The 25743-nt window shown below is 42.6% G+C and overlaps 2 protein-coding genes across 3 annotated transcripts; one reads left to right on the forward strand and one right to left on the reverse strand.

The window, feature by feature from the left end:
* The first annotated feature begins 1220 nt into the window (after window positions 1-1220).
* dpp7 (dipeptidyl-peptidase 7) lies at window positions 1221-9731 on the forward strand. Its single transcript, XM_063897143.1, has 13 exons — window positions 1221-1387; window positions 2217-2343; window positions 2429-2568; window positions 4458-4621; window positions 5082-5217; window positions 6507-6588; window positions 6730-6896; window positions 7691-7751; window positions 7977-8095; window positions 8341-8497; window positions 8919-8983; window positions 9061-9131; window positions 9226-9731. Exons 1-13 carry the CDS (start codon window positions 1304-1306, stop codon window positions 9335-9337), a joined length of 1485 nt encoding a protein of 494 aa, XP_063753213.1. The 5' UTR covers window positions 1221-1303; the 3' UTR covers window positions 9338-9731.
* man1b1b (mannosidase, alpha, class 1B, member 1b) lies at window positions 9627-24153 on the reverse strand. Of its 2 annotated transcripts, none has more exons than XM_063897142.1 (14): window positions 23871-24153; window positions 22966-23079; window positions 22164-22263; window positions 21873-21979; window positions 21158-21276; window positions 20961-21070; window positions 20568-20744; window positions 20136-20284; window positions 19739-19927; window positions 15076-15266; window positions 13708-13828; window positions 13128-13322; window positions 12712-12843; window positions 9627-12255 (listed from the first exon to the last, which is right to left on the reverse strand). In XM_063897142.1, exons 2-14 carry the CDS (start codon window positions 23062-23064, stop codon window positions 12049-12051), a joined length of 1896 nt encoding a protein of 631 aa, XP_063753212.1. In that variant the 5' UTR covers window positions 23065-23079; window positions 23871-24153; the 3' UTR covers window positions 9627-12048. The 2 variants fall into 2 exon arrangements, with proteins under 2 accessions (XP_063753212.1, XP_063753211.1); XM_063897141.1 differs by having other exon boundaries at window positions 20568-20747.
* Window positions 24154-25743: the final 1590 nt, after the last annotated feature.

A 25743-nucleotide genomic window follows, 5' to 3' on the forward strand; every position in this document is an offset into this window, starting at 1 on the left:
GCAAGAGTATGAATATTGTTTATTTTCAGTTCTATTTTTAGGCCAGCATATTTTCAGTTTGTAGGTGATCTCGACATGTGCATTTTACATGAACTGGTGATGTTAATGACGAACCTGGCAACCACAACATCTGGCGGAAAAGGTAAAACGCCACCAGTTAAACCGGAATCCAGTTAAACTGAAACACCGGCTAAATTGGTACATGACAAACTCAAAATGGGAGAACTAAAAACCAAGGAAAAAGAAGGTCGGAAAAGTGCTGCCTGGAATAACTTTTATGAGGTGGTGAATCAGGAAGACACCAGTGCGACAAGACAAGCAGGCAAGTTTTGGGTTTGTTATGGACAATTAAAAATGTGAACATCTACGATGCACTGTTGTGCGGTGGACTTTAAGCGAATTGCGGAATGAATGGAGTAGGCATTTCTTTAATATCAAGGCTCCCATAGTTTGTGTCTTGTATGATTGTTAGTCCTGCTGGTATAAAATGAATTGCACTGTCTGCCTGTCAGCCTGCGCTCTCTTCCCATGCAGTCAAAAATTAACGTCTTCAGAATAGGCTTGTCCTGGATATTACCCTGACATGACAGTTAATTAGTGCGCAGTTAATTCGGCTATAATGTGAATGACTTATTATTTTCGAGCTTTCTTTCTTTTTGCAAAAAATAAATGCATAAACCTAAAAACAACCGGCGGATGGCGGGCGGGTGCGGTTTTGAAAATTGGTCAAAAAACGTTGGTTCGGGTGGATGGCGGACGGATGATGAGTTTTGTGATGCGGTTGCGGATGAAATAATAGCCTATCCACGTATCTCTATGTCAGCCCACTGCTCCTTATACTTGGATAGGTCAAATGCAGAATTCTAGCATTTCCCCACGGAGATTAATTAAGTACATCTTTGTTTGTTTGTTTGTTTGTTTGTTTGTTTGTTTCTTTCTTTCTTTCTTTCTTTCTGTAATCTGCTGATATCTCTTGTCTAGCAAGGCTGTGTGTTCCAATTGTGTTTTTAGACACTGCGTGATTGAAATACGTCTCAGACCACATTTCTCTGTTAAAGGCAGATTGTCAAAAGGTACATGCTAGTATGTTGATGTGAGCTATAGTAACGTGCATTTGAGTAGTTGTTTTATTTCATTTTCAGTGAATTCAACTGCTCAAAATGAAAAGTGTGGAATGTTCGATATTACGGGGCACACTTAAACGCAGCATAGATAATAACAACTGCGTCATATGACACATGCAGCACGCGCAGGCGCGGTGGAGTCAATACCGCAGGAGTTTCTGTAAGGTAGTGTGTGGAATATGAGTAAGATGTTAGCTGTGTTTGCGATTCAGCTCACCCTGCTGTGTGTGGAGCTGCTGCATGGCCTGCCGCTCTCTCTCCAGGTAATAGCGTGCTTTATATACGTATATACAAATACATATGTGTGTTTGTGTTTGTTTACTGAAAACTCAGTTCCCCTCTGGAGGAAGCTCAAGGCGCTAGTCACATGTCCCGTACTTCTCGGTCTGACTGAAATTATGTTTAACGCATTTCTAATGTTCTGCTTTTTTATTATAGTGTCAAACGAAGCAATACGTTTCAACTATTAATATGACACTTATCAGAATGTGAAAAGCCTGTGTATTGGTAATGTAGAGTCTCTGAAATTGGTTTCACTCAGTCGTCAAATGTATCAAAGTACATAAACTCAAGTAAAAAATGTAGCTACTTCGCCTAATTCTACTTTATACTTTTATTCCAGTACATTTAGTTGGCACATGTTGAAGTTCTTACTCCATTACATTTATTTTATAGATGTAGTTAGTTGTTATTGCAGATTGAGATTAATAATAACTAATATAAATCAACTCGTACAATATCATACATTATTATAGTTATGCTACTCGGTAGAAAGTGTAAAGAAATACCACTCTTATAAAGATATACAAGAATGCGTCAACAATTATAATATATAGTATAATAGTTGGAAAAATATGCTGCTTAAATGTGCCATTATACATAACAAGTACTTTTACTTTTGGTACTGAAAATATATATGTTCATGCCAACACTTTAATACTTTAACTTTACTTTAAAATGCAGGAACTTTACTTGTAACTGAGTATTTTCACATTGTTAAGTAAATTATCTGAGCTCTTCTTCCATTCCTGGTATGATCAGTTTATGACCGGATAACTCAGTTTAACCTGTGCTGTACATTCATTTTCTTAGTCAAGAAAACGTGATGGATTCCAGACTGAAGACCGGTTCACAGAGAAGTATTTCACTCAGACTCTGGACCACTTTAACTTCAACAGCATGGGGAATGGGACCTTCCAGCAGCGATACCTGATTACAGGTCAATCCACTTCCAATGTTCTATGTTACACATGCTGTGTTCATGAGCAAATGACTCATTGTGTTCTATTTGTTCGCTCCTTTAGATAAGTACTGGAAGAAAGGCTATGGCCCTATTTTCTTCTACACTGGCAATGAGGGAGACATCTGGGAGTTTGCAGCTAACTCTGGTTTCATCTCAGAGTTAGCTGCGCAGCAAGGAGCCCTGCTCATATTTGCAGAACATGTAAGGACAAAGAGCACAATCAAATAAAACCATATTACATCTGTATATTATTGACTGAACTCAACACACATTTGTGGTTGATCATGGGACTGAGGAAATAAGGAAATGGATGGTTAAAGTTTGACATGTACTGTCAGCTGACTTTCAGCCCTCACAACTTTCCATCCACAATTATATATTTTTTCAAAAGCAGTTGTGAGCTGGTGTTATGCAGAAACAGAACATTGTGTTGCTTTCAAGAAACCTCTGTTCCTTTTTTCTTGAGTTTAAAAGTGGCAAGGTTTTGAAAAAACATTTTAATCAACATTGTCTTAAATGTGTATATCAAGCATTCAAACGATACCTGAGCATGTATTTATAAAGGAATGAAGCAAAACAAGATGACATCAAAACCAACAGTAAGGGTTTGAATGGAGACTGAATGAGAATGGAATCCGGTCTACCTAATTCTGTGATGGGGCAAGCTAGTCAGGTTTGGTCAATCAGAATTACAAGTTTTGGAGTGGTTTTGGGGGTTATTGTGGATACTGAATCCATTTTTTGTATTTCCAGGATCCAAAATGGCAGTTTTAAACATAAAGCAGCCATATTTGTTGACCCGAGGGGCTGAATTGAATACATTCGTAGTTGATTTTGAAGATTTAGGGGACCTGGATCATTTGGATCAGAGAGATTGCTTTTAAATGTCCACAGTAGAGATTATAAATGTCATCTTGTGCTCTCTATTTCCCATGGTATCAACACTACTTATGGTAGTCAATGTCAGCCCACCACTGGTTGAAATTGCCATTTTTGATCCTGAAAATGTCAGAAATGGATTCAGCATCCTCAATAACCCCCAAAACCACTCTACTAATTTCCTAATCGGCCTATTGCCAGAAAGAACAAGTGCTACCGAAGTGTCTCCGAGCAAGGCACTGTTAATACAATCTAAAGGTTAAATGTATTGAATATATAAGGACCAAGTGTTATTCAGAAGGTTTCTAAGAAGACGCCTCAATGTATACAGCCATATGTGTGCAATCTCTCAAACATGACGTTGTTATTCTGCACTCTGGGAGTAAGGCTGGCGCCTTTAAAAGGTCAAGAGACAGTAACCTAGCATGTTCGCTGGGTAGGCTAATGTGTGTAGATTGGAATGTGTGTGTGCGTTCAAGTCGGGAAGTCTCCCTATGTAACCTGTACGATTCTTCCGTCCATTGGGAGACACTGCGTGTTTGGGAGCAATGTGGTGTTTTCATTTTCCTACATTGTTATGCTTGTTACGTAACAATATAATATTTAACCTCATCCATTTCTGTGTCCATGTCTGAATGTGTTTCTATTGATTAATGTTGTGAGTGTTATGGTCTCGGATCCACGACAGCACCGTTCCCTACACTGCTCCCCAGGCGCCGTACATATGGCAGCCCACTGCTCCTAACACTAAGATGGGTCAAATACAGAATGTACGTTTCCCTTCAGTGGGACCAGAGGGGATACTCTAGTCGTCTTCTTCTTTATAGGCTATGATGCACTGTAAAGCTGTTAACACAACTTATGCTGACAACATATTCGAGTTAGCATCCGGCAGTTTCTATGAGCTGGGGACCCCTACCATACATTTCTATCATAACACTTTGGGGTACTCGATATTTCCGGGTTCACTATGCTGGCATCTAGTCTATGAAGTTAGTTTTGTCTGAAATGTGTACCCAGAGTTGAAATGTTTTAAACATAATGATGTAAACAGCAGGTACCGTATGAGGCCAGAAGCAAAGGAGCCGTTTCAGAGCCCTTAGACAGACACGGCTGCGTGATATCCGTCTCTGGACCTACTGCAGCTCTAACACTGCCTCCATTAGATCTGACTGTCAGAATAAGCCTGTTCTGCTCCCCCCCACCTGCAGAGGTACTATGGCAGGTCGCTGCCGTTCGGCAAAGACTCCTTCAGCCTCCCTCAGGTCGGCCTGCTGACGGTGGAGCAGGCCCTGGCTGACTACGCTGTGATGATCTCTGAGCTGAAGCAGCAGCTGGAGGCTCAGCTATGCCCTGTCATCGTGTTCGGAGGCAGGTAGGATCCACTGATCCCGCCCAAAAAGGGGAAACATGTTGCTCAACTATAGCTAATGACCTGGCATGTGATGTACGTTTAGAAAGGCCCCGGAGTGGATTTGACCATGCTCGATGAAGAACCATAATAATCTTAATTATATGAAAATAGTTTATTATAGATATGCAACTGCTCATCATGTTCCTGCTGATTATTGGAGATCCGATGCCAGATATAAAGAGGCGCAGTGAGGCGTTCAGGGGCTGACAAGATACCATATGAGCCTTTATCCTGTGCTTTCACTTTCCTGAAGCATGATTGTGACTGTATGAAAAGTGAACTTTTCTTTTTGTTTGTCAGATCATAGTTGTATTATTATTCATTTAATCTTAAGCCAGACATGACAAAGACTGTGTTGTTAAATAAACTATTCACATGTTGTTCTTATTGGCTCTCTTGTTTCTGTCTTCTCTCCCTGCAGTTATGGAGGAATGCTGTCGGCCTACATGAGATTCAAGTATCCCAACATCGTGGCAGGGGCTCTGGCTGCCAGCGCCCCCGTACTCGCCACTGCGGGGCTCGGGGACTCCAGACAGTTTTTCAGAGACGTTACAGCTGTAAGTGTTTACAGTGATCGGCCATAACATCGTGCCCACTGACAGGTAAAGGGAAGGACAGTGAATATCTCTTTAGAATGGCACCTGTCAGTGGGTGGGGGTATGTTAGGCAGCAAGTGAACACTTTATCCTCACAGTTGATGTTGGAAGCAGGAAAAATGGGCAAGAGTAAGGATGTGAGCGACTATGACAAGGGCCAAATTGTGATGGGTAGATGACTGGGTCAGAGCATCTCCAGAACTGCAGCTCTTGTGGTGGTGGTGGTGGGGTGGGCGGGGTGGGGTAGGGGAAACAGTGGTCAGTACCTACCAAAAGTGGTCCATGGAAGAAAACCATGGGGAGGGAAGGCTGGCCCCTGTGGTCCGATCCAACAGAAGAGCTACTGTAGCTCAAACTGCTGAAACAGTTAGTGCCGGTTCTGTTGGAAAGCTGTCAGAACACACAGAGCATCACAGCTTGTTGGTATGGGGCTGTGCAGCTGCAGACCGCCCTACAATGGGCACGTGAGCATCAGAACTGGACCACGGAGCAATGGAGGAAGGTGGCCTGGTTCTGATGAATCACGTTGTGTGGATGGCCGGGTGTGTGTGTGTCGTTTCCCTGGGGAAGACATGGCACCAGGATGCACTACAGGAAGACGGCAAGCTGGCGGAGTTAATGTGACGCTCTGGCCAATATTCTGCCTTGGGTCCGACCCTTCATGTGGATGTTACTTTGAGACCTACCACCACCTAAACTTGTTGCAGACCAAGTACACCCTTCATGGAGACAGTATTCCCTAATGGCAGTGGCCTCCTTCAGCAGGATAATGTGCCCTGCCACAGTGCAGAGATGCTTCAGGAATGGTCTGAGGAACACAACAACAAGTTTAAGGTGTTGGTTTGGCATCCAAATTCCTCAGATCTCAATCCATCGAGCATCTGAGGGATGTGCTGGATAAATAAGTTCCAACTCACAGCTGACAGGTCTTAAAGGACCTGCTGCTTACATCCTGAAGCCAGATACCACAGCACACCTTCAGAGGTCTAATGGAGTCCAGGCCTTGACGGGGCAGGGCTGTTTTGGCCGCAAAAGGGAGACCTACACAATATGAGGCAAGTGGTCATAATGTTATGGCTATGTCCCCAACTTGTGATGGAGACAGACATGTGTGTTTTACCCCAACTACTGCTGGCTCCAAGATCTCTGATTCTGTTGTGACTTTAAACTGTAAGTAGTCTAGCTAATGATGTATGAATGTACACGCATGCAGGTTGGATAATAAATGCACCTCTGTCCCTCTTATAAAGGATTTTGAGCGGGTCAGCCCTAAGTGCAGAGACGCTGTGAGAGGAGCGTTTCATCAGCTCGCAGAACTGGCTCAGCTCCAAGGTACTGCTACTGACTGTAGACTGAAAGATATGGATTTTGTTCAGTTCAAACAGATATATATTTCTCTGAAGTATGACAGTATATTGTAACTGTAGTGACTCTGAATAAGGGATGAAAAGCCACTGCTTTTGATTTGAACAGATTACAGTCGCATCCAGTCCGAGTTCTCCCTGTGTGCGCCGCCGGCGTCTGCTCAGGACATCCAGCAGCTGAACGGCCTGCTGAGGAACGCCTTCACTCTGATGGCCATGCTGGACTACCCCTACAGCACCCACTTCATGGGCAACATGCCCGCCAACCCCGTCAAGGTAACAGCTGACCAGTAGCAGTCTGAAGTGCCCCCCATGAGTGGGCGACTTCACTCATACTCAAACTAATGTGTGAACACAACAGAAACGTATAGTGTAGTCGCCAACATAGTGAACCCGGAAATGTTGAGTACCCCAAAGTTTATGTTAGAAATGGAAAGAAGGGGTCCCCAGCACAGAGAAGCTGCCAGATGCTAACCTGCATATGTTGGGCAATTTGCACGTCAGCATGAGTTGCCTTAATTAAATTGAATTGCATTATAGCTTATGGGGACAATAGTTCAAAAATGACTTGGCCGATTTCAACAGTTCTGGAGTGGTTGTCGGGGGAATTGAGGATGCAGAATAGATTTCTCACATCTTCAGGACCAGAAATTGCAGTTTTAACCAGAAAGTGGCCATATTTGTACTCTGTGCGCTGATTTTGACTACCAGACTAGTGTTGCTACCATTGGATAAAGAGAGCAAGATGAAAATGATTATTTCTACCGTGGATCATTTATTTTCCAATAAATATGCAATCTGTCCTATCAAAATGATCCAGAGTCCCCTCAAACAATCTCTGATTAGAGCTGCAATTTTTGTCAAAAATTGACCTAAATATCCCCCCAAACCACTCCAAAATTCTCCAAATCGTCCAGAAGAAATTAAAACAACGATTGCATGCTTAGACAGAGTATAAATATCTGTAACGTTGGTATAAATATAGAAATAGGTATGAATAAGCAGATATGACCAGAGTGACACGAGTTGGGATCTTTTCCAGCAGCTCAGTGAACTTTGCTTCCTCTCAGGTGGGCTGTGAGACCATGCTGAGTGGACCGGACCTGCTGACCAACCTCAGGAACACTGCAGGTAGACGCATGTGAAGCACAGCAGCTGAATGCATCACAGCATTAGCCACATCTTCTAAAGAAACTGTTCTCAGAGCTCTTCAGTTGTCAGGGGCATCTCTTGTAACTGACAGTAGAGGGCAGTGGTCCATTTCGTAGAGTTCTCACTCAGGATGTTGAATGGCTGGACTGTGTTAAAAGCCTCCATTTCATTCTGTCACTGATGGTCCACCTCCCTTTCATGCAGGGATTGTGTACAACTCTACGGGGGGGCTGAGCTGCTTCGACCTGTACACCCTGTATCTGCAGTGTGCCGACCCCACCGGCTGTGGGCTGGGTCTGGACAGCCTGGCCTGGGACTATCAGGTACTTTGAGTAGAGAAAGGGACTTAGATCAGAACCAGGTTAGAGGGCTGTGGCTGAACTTCTTGATGAATGAGATGAACCTCTCCAGACTTGTGTATCATTTTCATTACAAAAGTATTCATTAGAAAGAACTGTAGAGTCTGTGGTACATTTTACAATAAACATCATTATTTGTATCAGTGTCCCCCTCAGAATGTTGGTGCTGCATGTTCACTCACCGCCCCCTGCCTGTGTTGTGGTTGCAGGCGTGCACAGAGGTTAATCTGTGCTTTGAGAGCAACAATGTGACGGACATGTTCCCCCCCATGGCCTTCACTGAGACGGACCGAGAGCAGTACTGCTCCAAACGCTGGGCCGTGCTGCCCCGGCCCAGCTGGCTCAAGACCCAGTTCTGGGGAGACGGTGAGCCCTGAACACTGGTACACGGAAATGTCATGGAATCTAGAAATGAACAGTTGAAGTGAAACACAAATACAAAGGAGCTTTATTGGCAGGACTACATCAACAACTAGAAGGTTTGATAACTGTGAAGTACTACCATCTTCGTGTGTGTGTGTGTGTGTGTGTGTGTGTGTGTGTGTGTGTGTGTGTGTGTGTGTGTGTGTGTGTGTGTGTGTGTGTGTGTGTGTGTGTGTGTGTGTGTGTGTGTGTGTGTGTGTGTGTGTGTGTGTGTGTGTGTGTGTGTGTGTGTGTGTGTGTGTGTGTGTGTGTGTGTGTGTGTGTGTGTGTGTGTGTGTGTGTGTGTGTGTGTGTGTGTGTGTGTGTGTGTGTGTGTGTGTGTGTGTGTGTGTGTGTGTGTGTGTGTGTGTGTGTGTGTGTGTAGCCCTCTCCACAGCCAGCAACATTATCTTCTCCAATGGAGATCTGGACCCATGGGCCAACGGAGGGGTAAGAGATGAAATGAAGTCAGCGCTCTAAACTGTGAAGCGCTGCGTGTAGTCTGAGTCAATCAGCTCTCTGTGTAGGTGCGCTGGTCCCTGAGCCCATCAGTGGTGGCTGTGAACATTTCTGAAGGAGCCCACCATCTGGATCTAAGGTACAGCCAGTGGGTCCCTGCACAGACATCCTGACCCTTTTTTAAAAACCCTAACGTAAATCTCATCTGCCTTTTTGTCTGTTGTTTCGTGCAGAGGATCTGATGCTGCAGACCCCGTGTCAGTGATCAGCGCCAGGAAGACAGAAGCAGAGCTGATCGCTCAGTGGGTGGAGGAGGAGCGGGTCAGACTACAGCGGTCCCCTTAAAGCTCTACATGGCTTTAGAACATGCAGAGTTCACTGGAATAGAGCCGACATGGAGGGAAGAAATGAACTTCACAATGCACAGAATGATTGGACGAGCTGCTCAGTGGAGGGAAATGAAACTCCTCATGGACAGTGGTCACACGGCTTGTGAAACATTTTGCCTACTCTTCAAAACATTTTCTCCTCCCCCATACACACCAGCTGAGGGGAGGCACTGAGCCCACTGTATGCTCTGTTTCTATCCCAACACATCTAACACGTGAAGCAGACACAATGATCAACACAAATATTCTGTTCAATAAAATCTCTTTAATTTCTACAATCTTTACAAATTTAAAGCCGATCCAGCGTTTATCATACATCATGTGACATTAAAACCAACAAAAATACAAAAGAGGTGTGTGTGTGTGTGTGTGCGCACGCAGAGTGCAGCCTCCAGCCTCCAGTTAAAGCAGTCTGTCTCATCAACCATTTCAAACCCCCAACACCCACACATCCTTATCAAAAGCACTGAAAATAGTTTTTCCTGAAAGAGGTTGCTTTGGAGAAATGGCTTTTCATTTTTACTATATCAAACACTAGAGTCGATCAGATTTTTGGCTCAGGAATTATGCTGAAACATCAAGGGAGGGGTCATGGAGTCTCTGCAGGCAGGATTTCAATACTTACACTGCTAGAGATGAGCTTTCTGTAAACCTAAAGAAGCAATGAGGGACTGAAAAAATACAAATCCTGATTGTATTATTCCATCCTAAAAATAGTCATATCTGCATTCCGCAGTTTCACGATGATCACACTGTAGCTAACCAGCAACGTATGCAAATGTCTGTCACAGGCTGAATGGATAGAAATAGACATCAGCAAGTCAACAGCTGTATTTTGAATGTTGTCTAAAGCAACATCAAAGGCACAAGTGAAACAACACCAAGGGAAAATACACAGAATATACCAGATGAGTTTGGTCTTAACACAAAGTCAGAACAGAATAGTGCTACGATGTAAACTAGGAATATTTACAGGAATGAATGCAGCTGCTGCCAGGTTGCTACTTTGAACAGCTGACTATTAAGATGATCGCATGCTCAATTTATATTTGAAATGAACTTATCTCATTTCAAAGACAAACAGAAGAATGTCACACCTTACCAAGAAAAACCAAAGGATAGAGAAATGGAATAATCAGTGAAGAGCAGCTTCTCAACAAAATATACAAAATCATTAATGCTTATAACACAGTGATGGCCTCAGAAAATAAAAGATTCACAGTTCACTAATAAATCTGCTGCTTGGCAACAACTGGAATCAGAACACAGCCAGTCCCAAGTACAGATAAATGCTGCATTCATGTCAAATGGGAACAATCAGCTTGGCTGCAGGTATTATAGGATTGCAAGAGGTTATTAATAACGTAGCATCCTTTACAGGGCAGCAACATAAACCTCCCTCCCCAAGAACAAACACCCTCCTCCTACAGCCCTTGACCTTTTCAGACCTTGATTATCAAAGGTCAAATTTAAGAGTTTAAGGATCTGCACGGCCCCAGACCCTGCAGAGTAGAAGTCCACCATGCTGCATTCATGAACAGTAGCTCTGCCTGGCCTGCCAGTCAGGGTCCACCATGCATGTCGGGCACTGGGACAACTTTTTGGTTTCCAGGTTGCAAAAGAACCAATGTTGCTGGGCCGTTGAGGCATGTAATAAGGTGTGATAATGTGTGCTTTTACTGAGACCATCTGAATGCTGCTTCCAGCCCTGCTCCACAGTATGACACAAGATCATCTCTGACAAACCGATAAATATTATCTTGATATCACCGGACACTGCAGTCAGGGTCAGAGTGTTAGTCCTTGAATCGCACTGATTTAGGATGGTTCTTTTATGCAGCAAAGTCACATTTCCTGTATGACATGAATGCAGCACAGGACAGCGAATACTGTGGATCTGAGGATCGCCATAGCCAATCAGAATGACTATATGACACAGTGTGATGGACACATTAACTTTGTGTTGCAGCCCTGCAGGAGTCACAGCAGTACAAAGCTGTGACAGAGGGGGGTGCAGGAGCAGACACACAGGATGCTTCAGGTCAGACAGCTGCTGACTGCTGTCAGTAACCGTCTGCTACAAGGCACCAGCCTGCTGACCTCAGCACTGGGTTGCACCCCCATGGCAGATACGAGCTTAAGAAACCATTTAACTGGATACAACGCAAACGTTTTTTTCCCCCGACATAAAATGGAAATTTGTGTTAGAATTGATGTTCACAGCTGTAAGCAATGAACAGCTTCAAACTGGAACTCCCAGTATCAGCCATCCAACAGCTTCATTAGTCTGACACTCTTCCTCCTCTAACATGTGTTCAATACATCTTTGATTCAAGTCACTATCAGGTTTTTCTTTAATGCAGATTGTAGAGGACGAAAACCTTCCTCTGCTTCATCAGCATACACTCACTACCAGAGTCCAGGCAACAAAATCCACCAGGGAAATAATAAACCAGTCCACAAGCGCACCCCCGCTCCTTTTCACACATAGGAAACCATTGATGGAATCAGTAAAGGAGACGCTCCCTCTGTCACAGAGACAGAAGACAGGACCTCCAGTCACAGAGACAGAAGACAGGACTTATCTTGGTGTTAGATCAACCCTGAGATGTGTTCTGTTTCTACTTGCAGTTCTATCTGTCATTTAAAATCCTGGGTATGTTTGTCTCAGGCTGTGGAGGGCCATATAGGCAGGGGGTGAGCTTCAGTGTTGAACACATACTGGTCCAGACTGATGAGGTTGGGATCTTCTGAGAAAAGCAGGTACAGATACTTCAGGGTCTCTCCCAGGAAGAAGCTCTCCATCTTGTCTCGAGGGCTGGTGTAGTCCGGGTCACGGACGTTGTTGATGGAGGTGTATCCCCCGGAGGAAACCTGAGGGGAACAGAAGCAGATTCTGTCTGTAGGAATACCCTGAATAGAAGCTGCATCATGCAAACACAATGTGTAGTGGTGCCACAGAAATCTTCAAAAACAAGCACACATTTAGCTAAGCATGTAGATGAGCAGTTTACTTTCTATAGCTTTCTTAATCATTTACAGACAATAAAGAAACTGATCTTTTTTAGTTTATATTTAAAAGTTTAGTCTTAGTGGCCAACAATCCCAACCCTGCGCAGGTCACTGAACGCAGCATTCATTCAGAGGAGAAATGCACCAACAGATGAACAGACGAGTAACCTCCCAACTTTATTTGATTGATGGATTTGTTTTATGTGTTTTGCAGATACATGGTTTTGTTAAATCATTTAACAGCTTACAGCTGATATCATTTTGTCCCGCAGAAGCCCATCTGAGAGGATGGGGACAGATGAAGGTCATGTAACTGACCTTGGTGTACTTGTTAAAGTTCTGCAGAATGTTCCAGCCCCAGTCCTGGTACTTGTGGTCCTTGGTGAGCCGGTACAGGTAGAAGAGGCTCTCCACTGTCTCCGGCCGCAGGAGGTTGTGCCTATCTGCAAGCTATCAGTCAATACAACACACTGAATGAACATCCCAGCACAAACAAACTGCCACACCTCGCTAATTTCACGCCATTTGACTCTAGAATGTTTTCCTTAAAATCCACAAGACAATTTGTGTGTGAACAATGGGAAGATTGTAGGTCACCATGACTTTCTTCCCTGAGACTTTAGGCAGTGCCTTTATCCAGAATTACAGAAAATTAGTTAGTTGGTGCAGAATTTGCAGAGGACACTGCTGGAGGAGACACTCTGATCCCCTCCTGCAGATCTGTCTCTCTCTACCTTTACGTCGATGTCTCTGATGCTGCCCTGATGCATGTTGAAGTGGACAATCTCTGGACTGAGGCCCGTCTCCATCTGGATGTACATCTGGTAGCAGGTCTCCATCAGCTGTTTGGCCAGATCCATGTGATCAGCAGGGAGGCCGTGGTGGGCCCCCAGAGCCAGCGTTCCCGGAAGGAAACACACCAGATGGTCCTGAAAAACACAGAGTCCACACAAGGAGCGTTAACATGGGGCTGTGTACACATTATGTCAGGTCCCCACACCAACATGAATTACAAGTGATTAACTTGACTATCGTTTCATCCCAGCAGCTTCCTACATCATCAAATATCTATTTGATCAATTTTAAAATTGACCACAGCAATATTTCTTACAATATTGTACTGTACATGTCCCGTCAGAGATAAGCAGTTAAGAGCACAGCTAAGAATATTCCAGCAGTGCGAGCCTCCTTATCTATCTGCTGATGTCATCACAGTGAGAGACTCCAACAGAGACGCACCAAGCCAGGGAGGGAATTTGAATAGGGTATCAGAGAAGCAGGATAACCTTAAGGACATTTCTGAATACCACTGACCATCTTCGAGCTGAACTGTCCATGTGAAAGCTCTCCAACAAAGGTGAGGCCATTAGGGGAAGATTTCTGCAACAGATTCTTCTTCACACCCTCTATTGCCTGCACGTAGTCCTCCAAGAGCCTGAGATAAAGAAGCACAGTACAAATTCTTTGCATGCTATCAATCAGACAGGAAAACATTGAAAAACTGATGTGAAACTGAATGGCTGATTTAAAGGTGGAATAATACCAGAAATGTGTTTTATAGAGTATCAAAGATGTAGAACATGGTCAGACAAAAGAGGAGTTTGTAGCTGAAAGAAAAAAGAATCTTCAGTTTTAGAACGTTTATCTTTCCTTTACATATCGGTTTGAGACCAATGTGCATGGCAGCATAAATAGGTCATACCCAGAAGTGACACAAAATCACAGCAACATCCAAAGCTGCTTAAGCTAAGCGCATGCCCTCGAGCGTGTCTGGGAGTGATTGTTGTTCCACTTTATTAATCTTTCAGCCGTCCCTGACAGACAGAGTAACTTAATGCTGACGGAGGGCTGACAGAATAACATCAACCCTTTTCTCTCTTCATACGACATGTATGACTGGCTGGTTTTGATATACAATCTAATAAAGGTCTGTCAATTTATCTAGTAGGGTTGCATCTGCCCTCCAGTCAGCACCCACACATCTTAAAAATAACCCCTAAAGAATACAGTTTGATGATTCCACCTCAGCATTTAACCCAATCTCCCATATCTTCATATATTATGTCCATCACATGTAATGTTGTGGTACACTCAGACGATTCTGAAAGAATGACTTCGCTTAGGAAACTTGTACTTTGACCTGGACATGGTCCTCTGAAGTCACATGTGACTCAGGTTATGAATACATACCTAGGCAACCAGAAGATATTCAGAGTTAAGCATTGCCTCTGGTCCACGATTAATAGAAGAGTGTACTTTTGCTCACCTCAGCATCTTTCCTCCTGGTAATACTCTGGATCAAAATGATATGCTGTAACTGTCTGCATGTGGTGAAAGCCACTACGGATACACCTCATTGCTAACTACTCTTTGTTTGGCAATATATACAAATCAGGAAATAATGACATCCCCCCACATCACTGCATGTCTAATTAGTACTGTGCAGTTTTACAGTGTTTCATTGTGATGCATTCTGATGTGGCTCAGCAGGTAGATCTACTGAACTACATGAGCTGAATCAATAATGCCTATGAAGGAAGGTAAACCGTGTATAAAAACACATGGACAGATCTTGTCAGTAACTGGTAGGCATATAGGGTATTCTAAGCTGTGCGAAAGCTGAGTATGGCACTTTGATGGATTCATGTGAAAGTAAATCCTGGGTATGTTTAGTACACTCACTGGTCCTCCTTCTTGCCCCCCTGGATCCACTGCTTCAGCAGGTATTCATAGTAGCTGTCTGCTCTGGCCCCCAGTGTGAAGATGCCCTGATGGGTGAACTGTCCGTTGTTGGTGTTGATGAACATGGGCACGAGGCCATCCAGCTTTCCGTCCAGCTTGTGGACTTGTTTCATAACCTCAGCCACTGCATCCTGAAGATCCAAGAGCAGAAGTCAGAGAAGTTAGGAGGTTCTTAAAAAATGAAATACTTGTTTGTATTGTAAGAATGATAACCTGACATTTATTTAATTTGCTTACACTTTGGTCAACAATAAAATAATACTATTCATCAAATCATTTTCACACCCTTCTTTTTGAATACGCCTCTCTTGTATTCTGTTTACAGCATTATCAACACTGTAACAAGAATGTTTTGTACAACTTTATTTATTATGCAATGGTTCTTGGGAAGGGAATAATCCAGGTCAAACAACAAGGTACCTAGGCCATGCCAAAATCCTGATCACATGACGGGAGTCATTTTTCTAAGGCACCACAGGTACCATAAGTATCGTAGATACAAAGAGGCTTAAAACCAACTAATGAAGTCCTGCTGTGCCCTGTATCTGCTCCTTCTCTTCACAACAGCCGTTTCCTGTCAGCACATCCACCTCTCTCTTTACCTCAAACAAATCCACTTGAAACCTTTTGAATATTTATTCAGTGAACTCACTGTCAACTGTCCAAGAAAAGCTTCCTGATGATGTTACGTTGAAACTAATGCATCATTAGAGGTACTGTACGTTAGGTTAGCATTTTTAATCAGAGGTGCAATTGACTTGCCTTGAGGGCCTTTTTCCAGTTTAAGTGTATTGGGGCCAGGTCAATAATGACATCATCGTGATGTGTTCATTTGTAATCTCATTACAATGTACAGTTCTTATAAACATTGTATCTTGACCGTGCTCTGGAGTTCGTATTGGTATAGACTGCTGGGCAAAACCCTTTGCATATCACACCCTTTTAGAGAGCATCCAAATCAGATGTGGAAAGATGCAACTGCAGATTGGATTCAATGGCAGTGAACACCCAGAGGCACCACAGTCATAAAAAGTGACTTTTATTAATCAGTCCTTGTCAACTTTTTCATAATCCAAAATCTGTAACTACAAGATTGATCTCCATCCAATTACATTAAGCAAAACATATACATACAGTGCTCAGCGTAAATGAGTACACCCCCTTTGAAAAGTAACATTTTAAACATTATCTCAATGAACACAAAAACAATTTTCAAAATATTGACAAGAATAAGTTTAATATAACATCTGTTTAACTTCTAACATGAATTAAGGTTAATAATATAACTACACATTTTTCAGTTTTACTCAAATAAGGGCGATGCAAAAATGAGTACACCCCACAACAAAAACTACTACATCTAGTTCTTTGTATGGCCGCCATGATTTTTAATGACAGCACCAAGTCTTCTAGGCATGGAATGAGCAAGTTGGAAACGTTTTGCATGACTCTTTTAGAACGACCCCTTTTAGAGACCGGATGCTGGATGGAGAGTGATGCTCAACTTGTCTCTTCAGAATTCCCCATAGGTGTTCAATTGGGTTCAGATCAGGAGACATACTTGGCCACTGAATCACTTTCACCCTGTTCTTCTTCAGAAATCCAACAGTGGCCTTAGATGTGTGTTTAGGATCATTGTCATGTTGGAAAAGTGCACGACGACCAAGGGCACGGTGTGATGGTAGCATCTTCTCTTCCAGTACAGAGAAGTACATCTGTGAATTCATGATGCCATCAATGAAACGCAGCTCCCCGACACCAGCAGCACTCATGCATCCCCACATAAGGACACTGCCACCCCCATGTTTCACTGTAGGCACCATGCATGTTTCTTTGTATTCCTCACCTTTGTGACGCCATACAAACATTTATATTCATTCATAAAAAACATTTGTCTTGGTCTCGTTGCTCCAGAGTATAGAGTCCCAGTAGTCTTCATCTTTGTCAGCATGGGCCCTGGCAAACTCTAGGTGGGCTTTTTTGTGCCTGGGCTTTAGGAGAGGCTTCCTTTGTGGACGGCACCCATGCATGCTATTCCTCTGCAGTGTACGCCGTATTGTGTCATGGGAAATAGTCACCCCAGTTTGGCTTTCTACTTCCTCAGATAACTGCAGTGAACTTGCATGCCGATTTTCTTCGACCCTTCTCATCAGAAGACACTCCTGTCGAGGTGTTAACTTCCGTGGACGACCTGGACGTCTCTGTGAGATGGTTGCAGTTCCATCTTTTTGAAGTTTTTGTACCACTTTATTCTGACTGATAAGTAAAGCTCTGCTGATCTTCTTGCAGCCTTCACCTTTGCGGTGTGAAGAACGTATTCTCTTTCTCAGGTCTTGTTACATTTCTCTTCCATGTGGTGCCATTGCTAACAACATGAAAAGGGAAGGGGTTTTCTTTAAGTAACACCCTTTTATAGTCAGCTGTCTGCTGGACACCTGTGTAATGAGTAATTAGACTCACCTGTGGTTGATGATTGTTAAATTAGACATTTGTAGTCTAAAATGTAGCTTTGCTCCAGAGACTTTCAGTGGGGTGTACTCATTTTTGCATCACCCTCATTTGAGTGTGTAATCCAAGTTATATTATTAACCTTAATTCATGTTAGAAGTTAAACAGATGTTATATTAAACTTAATCTTGTCAATATTTTGGAAAATGTTTTTGTGTTCATTGAGATATTGTTTAAAATGTTACTTTTCGAAGGGGGGTGTACTCATTTACGCTGAGCACTGTATATTTGTACATGTTATTGTTGTTTAATAATATTCCACGAGTATTCTTGTCTGTTAAGAAATTACCGATCTTTAAATATAAGTACAATTAACACATTGTATAGTAAATGTATTAATTGTAGTATTTTATTTTAGAAAAACTGCAGCAAATTCAGTATTCTTGGCTGCAGTAATCCCTAACACTGTGCCACTAAATTCAGGTGTTGACTATTTCTATTACAGAACTAGGAACCAACATAGTGATTGCTGCTAAGATTAAATATGGAAGGGGACTGGACTTTGACCATTGCATTGACAAAGACTATTGTCATCAGGCAATGTAATTAAAATACTAAATGACCAGAAAATCTCTTGTAAACTGAATCTGTTTTTTCATTTCTGTTTTCTCAGAACTTTTAACTAAATCGTCTAGGTTGTGAAGGCGATAGTAGGTACCATGTTATTACTAATTTTGGGTAAGAAAGTGGCAAATCTCTTATGGCCCACAAAATGATTAGCCTGTAGTGTTCAGCTAGACGCAGTCCAATGAGGGGCGTGACCATGTGTTCTGCCAGGCAACAAGAGCAGTAGCTGATATGAAACCCAAGAAACACTAATGCATACCAGTTCAAACTGGAGACAGATAAAGCACCCAATGTAAGTAAGTCAATCTACTGTACAACAATAGTGAGACAAATGAGCTCCTCCTGGATCCCCAGAGGGAGCAAAAACATGACTGTACAGCAAAGATTGTAGGGCTGCGCATCATTCAGAAAAAATCATGATACCAGAACCAGAACCAGAACCATCAACTGTGCAAATCATACCAAAACCAAAGGGTACTTCATTTGATCGTTTCTTTTTCCTAAAATTCCCATTATGGGAATGGAATCAATTAGTTTTTCATGCCAACAATTTTAACAGAAATCATTTTTACAAAATGTAACCGCACCAGATCATGTTTCCTTTCAATTATATCGAAATCGAAAGAAGCGCCATATTTGCCAAGTGCTAAAAATGTGAAAACATCTAAATGAATCAAGTATTGTGGAGCTGCAGAAAAACGATACAATCCGTATTCTACAGACAAAATCAAACATCTTTGTTTGGTACTGACCCTCTTAAAAAGAAAACCATGATCATGTTAATATCATTTCAATCACAACATAAATATGTTCCACAAATGATCATCCTCTCTAATATTGTAAATCATATCGCAATTCCAATTTCAGTCAAGATAATCTGATTACTTTTTCTTCTTCATCCTGCAGTCCTATTAGATAACTTTATAAAGAAGTACAAACTTCCAACTGTGTTAAATACTTGCCACAGCACACCACGGTGGCCCACCACAGACGGCCAATCACATGTCGAGGAATGCTAGCAGTAATTGGCTGCCTGGAAAACCATACAAATTGTCCTTTTTCTTTTTAATCCGATAAAAAATAGTGCAGGTGTATTGCTTGACTGGAGACGTTTCACTATTACTCAAGGCACCAGGGGGGAACAATGCTGCCTCTACATCAAAATCGTTAACCCTTTAGAAACGTTTAACTGTTGACCACCTCAGACTCAGCTTTGTAGGTTACGGTCACACTTGGTTCTTTGTCAGCTTCACCTGTAAAACATCTCGTCTCAGTTGTGCATTTAGCAGTAAGTAGAAACAAATACTACTTGTGCAATAATCCTCATACAATGCAGTTTTAAAACAGCATGTGCAGATGAGAAGTCAAATGTTTAATTCTGGTTAGAAGTGCAATAATGACATGTTAGGAAACCATGATGACCTCAAGCTCGGTCAGCATTATTACTAATGGAAAGCTGAGCTAATGGAAAGGGCCGGTGTTTATGGGCAGACCCTGGATCAGCATGTAGTATCTGTGGGTCAGGTACCTGGTACTGGGGGTCCTGGGTGAGGCGGCTGAGCTCTCTAAACTCCAGCTGGATGCTTGTGACCTCGGCCACAGTGCTGTCTGACGTCCAGCGGGGGGGATGGGCTATGCCTTTTCCGATATTGACATCAGAGTAGGGGATCTTTGACGGGGTGTTGAAGGCTGGCATCAGTCTGGAGCCGATGTCTTTCTGCAGAGGAAAAATGAAGATAACATCCGGGTATTTGCAGCTGAAGGCATGGCTGACTTTAATTAGTTTTGAAAACATCATCGGTGTTGCAAATTGTCTATGTACTTAGCTCAATAAGGGGCATTAGAAGTAAACAAAGTTGGTGTTTTCCTGCATTCTTTAATGTGTATGCTTGCCGTTTTGAAATGAGTACACATGGTGGACTCACAGCTTTGTCCAGGAACATGGTGTCCCCCGTCAGATTGTAGGTACTCAGGAGGCCTCCCAGGATTCGGATGGTGCTTTCAAACAGGTTGACATCTACATTCTTGTTGAACGTGAGCTCTGTGGCCACCCACGTCCTCGCTTCTTCAAACTCTGTTACAAAACAATACACAATTTTGAGAATTAATAAGGAATCATTTATGAATTTACCATATAATCTGAAATGATTTAATATGAATGATGTTAACAGCAGGGTTGTGTCTTCCAATCACTGCAAGCATAGTGTTTTTCTCTCCCAATTTTCAACCTTTCTAGCTTAGGGGAGAGGTGTATTTGATGAAGGTTATTGGGTGGTTGAGGGAGTTTATCTTTTATAACAGCAATGGCCAGTGGACAAGTAACATTTTAAAGTTGAAGGGCACAAAGCTCAGTCTACCTTCTTTAAGGCCCAGGATCCACATGGTGTCCAGGGCATCGATAAGTGTCAAACCCAGGCCGAACCACTCGCTGTAGGACTTGGAGAGGGGCCGAAGCTCATCGTGGCCCCAAGCAAAGTCTTTATAACCCTGCCATGCATGTCTGAAAGCTTCCTTCACTGCCTCCAGCAAGCTAGCTTCTGAAACATACAACACACACCAGAGGCCGAGTTATTATCCCAGCCAGTCTACAAGCATTCAGAGGAAAGTGTAAGAAATGTGCCATCTTTACATGGATTATAATGAGTTGATCTTTGAATCCATTGTCACCATTAGAAATGACACCTAATACTGTGATGGAGATGTTTTTCTTTTGCTAACTGTGATCTTGTGGGAAAACAAACAGCAGATACCTGTCTGGTTTGAAGGTCGGGCTTCATGGTGGGCAAGAAAATGATCCTTACTTTCCCCTTCCTTGGCTCCTTCTGTGTCCTCATCAGTATTACCCACTGCACCGCGCCAGCTGAAAGGCACCACAGGATTAAGAGATACAGTAAATGATTCAAATATTTAAACTAACCGTTAGTTGTGATGGTACTCCAAGTCTCACCTGATGACCGCCTCTTCCTCGCCCCTTTCTTTCTTTTCCTCCACTGTGTCTGAACCGTTGCCCTTCTTCTGAAGACGAGTGTGCAGGATGGGCGGCCCTCTCTTGTGGGATAGTTTTCTCTGTGACAAATGATGACAATAACAACATTTTTTGACCATTCAAATCTTGAACTTCATTCAAGCAAGTTATAAAAAAAGAAAAGTGGATACTTTCCTGTAATTCAGAAGGTACTAAATGTGCAGATTTACTATGTATTTCAACACACAATATTCTCTTACTAGTACTTTTACCATCACAGTAACCGAGTATTTATCCATCAGGCAAGGAAAAAACCTGCATATGTATTTTTCCGTGTAGGAAGTCAACTTCAAAGATTAAACACTTAATCAAAATGGTCTACTGCTTATACTCACCATCCGCTGCCAGAAATGTCAAAAATATCCATTTATTGTCATATAGTGAAGGTCAAATCCCACTCTGGACACATTTTACACAAACTCTTATATCTACAAAGCAGTTACTCAGGGTTAAAAATCACCTGAAGAGTTGAACTTCTATAATTACAGTCACCTCACAGGATACTGAATAACACAATCAAAATCAACATTGACATTTCAGGTAAAAAAACTATATAGCAGAAAAAAAAATCTCAAATGTTCCAAGCCCTTTAGAAACCCTGTGGGTGGTAAAAGAACACAAGCAGAAATATAGAAACCTGGGAGGTTTCTTCTGGCAGTGGTTTGACAGGCTCAGGCAGCACAGGAGGGAAGACGGGTCTCAGGACACTGTTACTCTCTGTGGAGCGCTCTCCATCTGTAAGGCCTCAACACACACAAAGATTTAGTACAAAGTATTACAGGCTGCAGTACAATAGTTAAAGGGAAGACGGCTGGCCGAATGATAACGAAAGGTCCGAGGTTCAAACCCAACAGGAGCCTTTACAATAGGCTGACAGCATGCCGGAGGCTCAGACTCATGGGATATGTTGAATATATAAGAGCCTTACCTCTAAGGTGTTCATTAACAGTAGGATAGGAAGCAATTCCACACATAAACAGGAAGAGGAGGATAAGGCTCCGTTGCAACCTGGATAGCTGTTTCCATTTCTGCAGGCACACAGAAGACAGACAGATGGAAAAATGCCTACGGCTGCCAATTTCCTGAATAAGTAGTATGGTTCAAAATGTGCATTTCTTCTGGATGAAACAAAGAAACAGCTGGGTTCATCACTTATAATGAATAAGGTGGCTTAATGGTGCTATAAACTTCTGTGGACGACATTACAATTGTGGTGCTGCTGTGGTGGGATGATCAAGGGAGGTACAGCACCACTGAGAACTGAAGTCCTGTGCGTTCTGACAACAGACCTTACAATCCGCTGGTGCCAGAGACAGCTCAATTATATGCTTTGCTAATGCAACATTGTTTACTGGGACCCATTGCTACTCATGAGTTTGTATGACTTGATGTGATCATTCAACACCACCATTAATATTAATTAAAGCTCTGCCGTGTCCTAGCACTGTGAAAACCTTTTTGTCACATAATATAATAGTTTTATCTAATATAACTTGTTTTCTTTTTACCAGGCTCCACAAGGCCAACATTGCTGAGTCACTGCAGGATTACATATGAGCAACGGGTTGCCCAAAATCGCCAAGAAGTCAGTCCAATATGTTTGTCTCTTCCCACTCCTACTTCTCTTAAGCTTCTGTTCAAAGGATAACAGTAATATCAGGGTGGGCTACATGAGCACTTGAAACCCAGGAGAAAGGAGCAATGATTTCATGAGCTGCTCCATCACTCACCCTCCAGCAGGACTGCCTCCTCCACTGCTTTCCGTTATTGTAATTTCCTTGTCCAGCAAGGCTTATAGATATATAGTCCTGTCGAGTGGATGGGTGCATGTCTGTAACCCAGCCCTGTGGAACAGTTGTTTGAGTCAGAGTGGAATATTAACCCAGATCAGAGCAAGCTAGAAGAACAAGATACAGCGCGCATGTGAGCCTGGCTGGTAAACATAGTGTGGTTGTGATTTTATTACAAATGAGCACAATATTGACAGACATAAAGAGGAGTTTAACCCGAATTTAACTCACTGGGCACAAGTGTGGCTTTGCAGAGAAACACATTTGTGTTTTCACACTGACATTAGTTGTTGTAAATTAATCTGAATACATCCACAGCTCAACTAATAATGCATGCTCGCTCCGTTTAATTTCAGGGGAAATGCAAGGATACATTTTACCTGAACTTAAACCTGTCTGTGGTTTCCTGTTATAACGTAACTCCATCCATTGACGCCTATAGACAAGCGTTAATCAACAGGCTGATTTAATTGAAATGGGTAACCTGGCCAAACGAACTGAGAGTCAATACACATAGCTTTTACGGACTGTACTGGAACCACCTAACGTTACGTTATTGCACCTTTCACAAAAGAGTAACACACCGGTGTAACGTCAGCCTCGCCGTAGCGGCTACTTTAATCCCGCGTCAATGGCTCGAAGTACCTTGTTGGCAGATGCACTACCCAATTCTGGACCGAGGCATGGCTTGAGGCCTAACATAACCGATTGAATGGGTTAAACGTCGAGCCCTTTTTAAGGTAACGATACATTTGAGACATAATTTAAGAAAGAACAGAACGTGTTTGACTGATTATTTAATCGTCTTCCGGAAATGTTCAAATATATAACCGACAGTACGTTACCTTGTATCCAGCATTGACGTTTAAGTAAGATGTACAGCCAGTGTCATCCAGGAACAGGGAAACTGCAGACAACACTGCGGTAGGCTCGGAGGAAATGAGACAGCTTTGAGGGTCTCTTTATGTGTAAGACACTTTACCGATAATACCGAGAGCCACAATGCTGCTAGTCGTTGTTTAAAAAATGTCATACGATAAAAAAAGCTTAATATCATCCACTTGTAGCTTAGCATGTGTTGTTCCTCACTGTCAACAAATGTGTGACGGTGCACTCATGCTGCCTTCAGTGTCTTCCTCAAAAAATCATAATAACCAGATTGTTCTAATACACCGGTAGCCTACTTTAATCTGTAGATAGTAATGAAAAGAAATAGAAGTAAATGACAAACACTCCCTTCTTTTGTATTCATGCCTTGTATTTTGCGTTCACCTTGTTATGCCTTGCACCTGTTCAACTGGTTCTAGTTGGCCCCGAAAGGGTCCAAGAATAGGGATCTGTTTTCCTTAAAATACTGTACGTGATCTATGGAAGTGCAAACAAAATATTATACGATGCGATATCGTTTATTGTCCCCGTAAGGAAATCTGTTCTGGACTCCGTCCTGCAGTTCCGCATATATATAAAATATATATATCACTCATACACCGTTTGAACAATCACAAATCACAGACGCACATACCGACAATGGCGACCTATTGCACAACCCTCATGGCCAACATTTGAAAGTATAGTACATTAAATGTGACCGTTAAGAAGCTTAATGGACATAAGCAGGAATGAGTGCTTAAAGCGGTTCATCCTGCTCCTGGGAACCCTGAATCTTCTACAATTCTGGTTGGAGTAAGTGGGTGGGATCAGTTTTCTGTGCCTGTCTGATAATGGACTGCTATATGTTTTGGAGAGATGGATGTTTTTTAACCCCCATCATTTTCATAGCAGTCTGGACCAGGTGAGCGATCTGTGACTTTGACTGCACTCTCAAGTTACCATACAGCAGTGATTCCATATCTTATGTTGCTCTCCAACACTGCATGATAAAACATGAATTTCTGCTCGGCTCCGTAACCCTGGAGTCTACACAAAAATTACAATCGCTGTTGAAGTCTAGAGCACAGACCTTCAACATGCAACCTCCAGCTGAGTGTACTATCTATATGAACACCAAGGTACTTATAGGAGCTGACCTGAGTTATGGGTTCATTGTGGATAACCACCGGCCTAAGGTCGGCCACTGCCTTTGGGTCCCACACCATCTTCTCAGTGTTCTTCACATTCAGCTCGAGGTGGTTAAAATCACACCATTGCACAAATCTCTTTATTTCACAGTGGTAAGCTGATGAACTGCTGCCTTTGTGCATTAAGCCTAAAATGGCTGTATCATCTCAGAATTTGATATAATTCTCGGGGTGGATTCTCGTACAGTCGTTTGTGTACAGTGTGAAGAAGGTATTGTTGACACTGATGTGCTGAGTGTGATTGGTTAAAAAAGAGAAGTACCATTTCAAGATAAAAGGATTTATACTGATCTTTATCAGTTTTTGGAGCAAGATGTGAGGCTGCAGTTTGTTTACAGCCGAGCTAAATTCAACAAACAGCAGGCGTGCATAAGCGTTACCGTCTTCCAGGTGTTTAGTGACCAGGTGTGTGGTGCTATTTAGAGCATCATCTGTGCCTCGCCCCTGCTTGTAGGCAAACTGAAAAGGGTCTAAAAATACATCTACCTCTTTCTTTAGCAGCGGCACCATGATCCTTGCAAAACATTTCATGACAATGGATGTCAATGCAACAGGACTTAAATCTTTGTTTACCTTTGGACAAGGTAAAGCAACATCAGATGTCATTTTTATGTCTTGACCCATTAACATTTTAGATGAC

The sequence above is a fragment of the Eleginops maclovinus genome, chromosome 12, assembly GCF_036324505.1.
Source record: "Eleginops maclovinus isolate JMC-PN-2008 ecotype Puerto Natales chromosome 12, JC_Emac_rtc_rv5, whole genome shotgun sequence".
Classification (NCBI taxonomy): domain Eukaryota; kingdom Metazoa; phylum Chordata; class Actinopteri; order Perciformes; family Eleginopidae; genus Eleginops; species Eleginops maclovinus.

Coding starts and splice junctions, on each gene's coding strand:
- dpp7 (XM_063897143.1), top strand. CDS start 1,304: ATGAGTAAGATGTTAGCTGTGTTTGCGATTCAGCTCACCCTGCTGTGT. Junction 6,589..6,729: donor AGAACTGGCTCAGCTCCAAG/GTACTGCTACTG, acceptor TGATTTGAACAG/ATTACAGTCGCATCCAGTCC. Junction 6,897..7,690: donor TGCCCGCCAACCCCGTCAAG/GTAACAGCTGAC, acceptor GCTTCCTCTCAG/GTGGGCTGTGAGACCATGCT.
- man1b1b (XM_063897141.1), bottom strand. CDS start 23,064: ATGCACCCATCCACTCGACAGGACTATATATCTATAAGCCTTGCTGGA. Junction 21,071..21,157: donor GAGGAAGAGGCGGTCATCAG/GTGAGACTTGGA, acceptor GGTGCCTTTCAG/CTGGCGCGGTGCAGTGGGTA. Junction 20,748..20,960: donor CCGACCTTCAAACCAGACAG/GTATCTGCTGTT, acceptor TGTATGTTTCAG/AAGCTAGCTTGCTGGAGGCA.